The sequence below is a fragment of the Hibiscus syriacus genome, unplaced genomic scaffold, assembly GCF_006381635.1.
Source record: "Hibiscus syriacus cultivar Baekdansim isolate YM2019G1 unplaced genomic scaffold, ASM638163v2 tig00112215_pilon, whole genome shotgun sequence".
In the NCBI taxonomy this organism is placed as follows: domain Eukaryota; kingdom Viridiplantae; phylum Streptophyta; class Magnoliopsida; order Malvales; family Malvaceae; genus Hibiscus; species Hibiscus syriacus.
This window is the reverse complement of record NW_024063268.1, coordinates 1,220,938-1,227,746: the sequence shown is the minus strand read 5'-3', so window position 1 is coordinate 1,227,746 and position 6,809 is coordinate 1,220,938. Positions and strand designations below refer to the sequence as shown.

The following is a 6,809-nucleotide window of genomic DNA, read 5'->3' as shown; positions in this document are numbered from 1 at the left end:
ATAATAAAAAAAAACTCCGCATGTCATCAATGAGATTTTGTTTCAACAACAAAGTTGAGACATAGCGAATCATGATTTTCATCGAATGCAAATATTATCGATATATTCTTAATTTAAAATTTTAATTTATGAGTTTTAAATTTATATGATATCTTAATTTAAATTTTTAAGTTTACGTTTAGTTAAGATATAATTGAATTAATACTCCAATTATACTTTTGTAATGTATTTCTAATTGATCGCCGGTGTCATTATTCTTTTAATGTATGATTCAAATTAGAATAATTTTGTTAATGATATAATTTGAACTGGAATAATATTTAAGTAAAGTCCTCCTAATAATAATAATTTCAACATTCAAAATTTATTCAAATGTTAATAAAAAATTCAAATATTATATATCACTGGGTTTAATAGTTGAAAAATTAAAATTAAAATAAATTGGATTTCATGCATCTATTTTAATTAATATTTTATTATATAAAATGTATAAATTTTTCAAAATTTAAATTTTTAAAATTGTAACAAAAAAAAGAATATTTTGTGTGAACAAAATACTTTGGTGATAAATGAATTATTATTATTCTTTGAAATTAGAGTTTGTGTACAAAAAATATAAGAGATACGAACGTTTAATATTAGATGATAGAGAATTATTTATAAACAAATAGTATTATGTACTTATCACATATTAATAAAAAAAATTAATTATTCAAATATCTGTTTATAAATAATCGATAATTACCAACTTTTTAAAATGGAAAGGAAAAATAATTATAGTACTTTTGTATTGCAAATAATCAAGAATCAAAATGCAATTGCTTACATGTCATGCTCATGTTTATAGGTTTCAAGATAAGATCATACTACACAGAGCAGCGGATTAGGCTTCCCACTTCACGATAATAAATATCCTCCGACTCAACTGAGACTTGTCGCAAAGGAAAAATCTCTTATCCTTCACCTACGGCGCATTTTAGCAAAAAGATGGCGCGGCATCCGGTAACCGAAGCCAACGAGGAGAGCCCCTTCGGAACCTTAACCCCGTACGAGTTCTATGCCCATCATTCAGTGAGTCACTCGTCCGAGTTCATCACCAACGCTCGCGGCCTCAAGCTTTTCACTCAGTGGTGGGCTCCACTGGATACTCCCGCCCTCGGCATCGTCGCCGTTGTCCACGGATTCACCGGCGAGTCTAGCTGGTTCCTCCAACTCACCTCCGTATTTTTCGCCAAATCGGGATTTGCCACGTGTGCGATCGATCACCAGGGCCATGGATTCTCCGAAGGCCTTGACGGACTCGATGCTCACATTCCGAACATCGATGGCGTTGTGGACGATTGTATTCAGTTCTTTGACTCCTTCCGTGCTCGCTACGCGCCAGATTTGCCTGCGTTTTTGTACTCAGAATCTCTCGGCGGAGCCATCGCGCTCTATATATCTCTCCGACAAAAAGGCGCTTGGGATGGATTGATTCTCAACGGCGCAATGTGCGGGATAAGTGCTAAATTCAAGCCACCATGGCCGTTGGAGCATTTTCTATTCATAGTGGCCAAACTTATCCCTACCTGGAAAGTAATTCCGACGCGCGGGTCTATACCGGATGTTTCGTTTAAGGAACAATGGAAGAGGAAGTTAGCGATAGCCAGTCCTAGAAGAACAGTAGCTCGGCCACGCGCCGCCACGGCTTACGAGCTGGTTCGAATCTGCAATGACTTGCAAGGGAGGTTTGAGGAAGTGGATGTTCCACTGCTTATCGTGCACGGCGGCGATGACGTAGTGTGCGATCCAGCTTGCGTGGAGGAACTTTATCAACGCGCCTGCAGCGCTGACAAGACATTGAAGATCCATCCTGGGATGTGGCATCAACTTGTTGGGGAGCCGGAGGAAAGCGTCGAGTTGGTGTTTGGGGAAATGCTTGACTGGCTTAAAAGTAGAGCTTCACGCGCCCCCGAAGTAAAGGGTGCGGGTGGTGTTGGTAATACTAGTGGATAGATGGGTATTGTGTGTTTTATGCTAGCTGATAATAATATTTTTTATTATCAAATCAAACTAATTTAGCTGCTAAATTGTCGACTGCTGCCAATTGATTCCAATGCTTGTGGGATTTTTCACATACAAGATTGCAACTTTCTTGGTATATGTATCATTGTTCTTGGGAAAATTATATGGAGATTTCCATTATGCTTTGTATAATTTCTGTACATGTCCATGCATAATTCCTGTGTAAATATGTAACTTTGTATCACTGTTTCTTCTTTCTTTTGCTTGGCTGATGAACGGCCAAGAAGCAATCCTAAGTTAGCCGATGAAAATTATGAGGAGGATGAAGAAGAGCAGGGTGATACATTTTGTGGCAGCTGTGGGGGAGGATACAATTCTGATGAGTTTTGGATCGGCTGCGACAACTGTGAACGGTGATACCATGGAAAGTGTGTGAAGATAACACCAGCTGAGGCCAAACTGATTAAGTTTTACAAATGTCCATCGTGCACAAAACAGGCGAGGCAGTAGCAGCCGATGGAGGGAGGGACTAACCCGATCACTTGTATTCAAATATGTTTTAAAGCAGCTTGCAGAAATGAATGCAAATTCTTTAGGTACTGAGAAATCCTTCCTGGAATTGCAAACCAGCTACTTTGGTTCTCTAGGTACATGAATGAGATGCATTGACATAAAATGCATAGGATTTGTGTGGCTTAATCTACTTTTTATTACTATAACTTACATTTTCGTGTTCTGCGGCACCGAATGCAGTCTTCCAGTTTTCAAATTTCGGAATGTGAGTTGATACTTGGTTGCTCTTTAGTCCTAATGGCTGTTTATGGTGGCCGATGGATTTGATACTTATGTTGATCAGTTCCTTGGATCTCAAGTTTTGCCGTCTTTTTTCTAAGCCCAGAGGTTGGTCCGGTGTTCATACAGAACTATATGGTATTTGGTACGTCAGTCTTCAATCTTGGATACTTCATGGTTTATATATGAGAAGTGGTTCAAATACAGTGAATTTATTAGTTATTTATTTTTTAACTGTTGCACGACTATCTTAAAGAAAGGGTCTGCTTATTAAAATCCGTACATATTTTTTATTTCAATTGAATGGTTATTTGTGTTTTAAGTGGTTTTTTTAAACATGGCCACCTTCCTTTAGAATTTATGGATTAATTGACACAAACTCTTGCTCCTTATTAGGTGAAGATAGAGGTGAGTGTTCGATCGAGACGAGTTATATTTTATAACTCAGAGTTGACTAAATTTTTTCGAGTCGAGTCAAGTTACATATTGAAAACGTAAAAGAGACACCAAAAATAGAAGCATACTTGGCTAATGCATGAACCGCTCCATTGGCCTCCCTTCGAATGAATTGGACGGTAATGTTAGGATGATAATCAAGAAGTTGTTTGGCTTCGAGAAGGTAAAATCGGACAGCCGACTGTGAGAAAGGTGCCATGGTGGCCGGAAATTACCCGTGGTGATGAATGTAAACGACAACAATGAAAATAGGAAGCTGTGAAAGAGGCGGCTTTGTTTTACTAAAATGTGAAAATGAATTACAAAAATGTTTGATTTAATTCACTACATCGGTAGGTTTATATAGCCCACTAATAATATGCTAACCAACTAACTAGAATCCTAACAGAATAACAAATATTAACTAATTGTATTAACATTCTAATATCCTAACATTCATCCGACTTTTTCAACCTTCTTGATGAAAAAAATGAACACTTGAGTTGGTTCTTGACAAAGAAATATACTTTCTCTTCATTCATCATTTTGTAATCGAGAATCGAAAGTGCGATGTCTCATTCCGTTCTACTTTAGACGAGAATCGAAAGTGCGATGTCTCATTCCGTTCTACTTTAGACGAGAATCAAAAGTGCGACGCCTCCTTCCGTTCTACTTTAGACAATAATTTAAAATGCGATCCCTCCTTCCATTCTATTTTAGATGAGAATCGAAAGTGCAATACCTCCTTTTGTTCTACTTTATTCACCTTTCTTTCCTTTCCTTTCCTGTTGTTCTTTTCTTTTCTTTCATTTTGTTCATACCCACAGAACTAGCAACAAACCATGAAAATTGCACAATCCAGCATATCTAACAAAACAGTAGATGCACCAACTCAATTCAGGAGTATTAACCACTCAATGTCAATTTAGAATCAAACCATCAACAATTTGTAGCAGCTAAACCACAATACGAATGAATAACACGAGCAGTAGTGAACTAAAGGGACCAAATATTAACTAAAACAACAACTAAAACAAAAAAATTGACATCTGCTATAATCTCCATTGAAAACCATCAGCAAAACCGGTCATCAACCAAAACATTAAAGAGAAACATCAAACTAGATCGATCTCATCCAGTGGTTACGTTCATCTGATAGCCGCCAACAAGTTCAAGTTTGATTGAACCACAACCAAGAGGAGACAGTCCACACCAAACGAAATTGAAACAAGAGAAATACAACATCAACATAGGGACACGTAGAGGGAAAAGCTAAGCAGTAAACTTCAGAGTTACTCATTCAAACATTTCTTTGACCAGTTTCTAGGCATTCAGATTGATACACATCAGTAAGAAATCCAAGAAGCCGCCATAACAGAGCGCCAGCTTTCAAGAGCAGCAGGACAACAAATTCAGCAGAAGCCAAGCAACAGCAGTTGCATGCAACCATGAATCTGAGATATGATGCATCATGATCATCGATACAGTGCATGCACGCTAAACTATAGAAACAAGAGAACTAATCTGAATCACAACCATGTGTCGATCTCAAATTAAAAGGTAAATGACAATATAATTGTTGAGGTATCTCTCAAACTTAAGCAAGCCAGATTGAACCAAAACCATAGGGGGAAAAACATCAACATAAATGCCCTACACAAACCAGATTACAGATCCAAGAACCACACTCTAAAAATCAAAACGAAGAATCAAAGTGCAACAACACTAAGAATAACCATAAAGGTATAGATCTCATCAGAGAAACAAATCGAGGATTTCAAACCTCAGAAATGCAATATCAGCCAGAAAAAACAAAACAAAGGAACGACGATGAATTAGCAACAAATCGCACTGTAGATGTAGTGAACCATCAGATTTGTAACGATCAACAAATTCTTTAGCAACAACAATAGTGGAATAATAACTCGTTGTGGCAGCAACGACTTGAGAGGAAGGAACTCAATCGTCACGTGACAACACAACTCGTGCTTGAAGAAGCCGATCATCGACTGAGGAAGCGCAAATAACCGACGACGGTAAAATCGGCGACAGATCCAAAAGGTAGCAGCGAAAGAAAAACAGCATTAGAACTGTTGGCGAATGATACCATGTGAGAAAGGCGCCATGATGGCCGGAAATTACCGGTGGTGATGAATGTAAACGACATCAATGAAGATGGGAAGCTGTGAAAGAGGAGGCTTTGATTTACTAAAATGTGAAAATGAATTACAAAAATGCTTGATTTAATTCACTACATTGCTAGGCTTATATAGCCCACTAATAATATGCTAACCAACTAACTAGAATCCTAACAGAATAACAAATATTAACTAATTGTATTAACAATATAATATTCAAACACCGACCGATCATCGGACATGTTTTCAAGATGTTGTACCGTAGTGAGGGAGCCACTCTCAACCACAACCGCTGCTAAACCCATCTCCACAGCTAGACAAATACCATTGGAGATGGCCAACGCTTCGACGATGCCAGAATGACGTGATTGCGGAACTGGAATAGCGCGACCAACAACAACCCCATCAGCACTATCACGAAGAATGACACCAATCGCTGACGTAGCAGGTGGTCGTGGACAAGCCCCGTCAACATTGATAATGAATGTACACCGGCATGGTTTTAGGAAACGTGGAATAACTAGACCTGCAGCCATGCAAGCTGTTGATGGTGCAAGAGATGTAATAGCAGTGTTATAAACGGATTGAAGAGCATCAGTCAAGATCAACAGCTGCCAACCTGGGAGCAAACGACCTTCATGAAAGAGCAAGTTTCGCCAGTGCCAAATCTTCCAAAGCAGGACCAGAAGAGTGATAAATCGATGTACTGGGATCGACAACATCATGTGCTCCAACCACACAAACAGCACTGAACATCAACAGGTCCGACGTGAGCTAGTCGACAACCCACTAGAAGGGCCTCATGAGCAGCTGGCCACCCAAACATACGGACATGTGGCAACGTAGGTAACCTCGAAAGGTAGATCCACAATCGCGATGCATGAGCGTCGGGCATGATCTGCCGAACTAGCCATTTATATCCCGATCGCACTAAATAATTTCCCGATGAATGTCCATTCCACAACAGCTCATCATGATGGACCGACGATATATGAAAAATTAAGAATGGTCTGGGCATCTTCAACAGTGAAAACTTGTTGAATGAAGAAGATGGGTATTCCATCGTGGGGCAACAGGAAGCATAAAAGCAGCACAAACTATGGATTGCACGATGTTATCAACGTATGATGCTTGAAGGTCGACAGGATCGGTCCCTCCCCATCGTGCTTGATGCATTGGAGTGGTACTATCAATACCACCTCTAGTGAAAATTTGTCCACAAATGTTGGATTTCTGTAAATAAGCTCCTCTAAGAAAAAGATGGATGATAACCAATTGAAGCTTGAAGAATATGAGTTATCGGAAAATATTTCGCAGCAAACATGAGCCACCAAACTATTAGGGTGCTAGATTATCCACCACAGTTGCTTACCCAACATCGCCACATTAAAGGAGCGGAAATGATGAAAGCCTAGTCCTCCCAAATGCTTCAATTGACAC

At 39.0% G+C, this 6,809-nt stretch overlaps 1 protein-coding gene across 1 annotated transcript; it reads left to right on the top strand.

Annotated features, from left to right (window-relative positions):
• The first annotated feature begins 951 nt into the window (after positions 1-951).
• Positions 952-2,196, top strand: LOC120175818 (caffeoylshikimate esterase-like). The gene has a single exon (XM_039182375.1). The coding sequence runs from the start codon at positions 988-990 to the stop codon at positions 1,993-1,995; it is 1,008 nt and encodes a 335-aa protein (XP_039038306.1). The 5' UTR covers positions 952-987; the 3' UTR covers positions 1,996-2,196.
• The last annotated feature ends 4,613 nt before the right edge of the window (positions 2,197-6,809 follow it).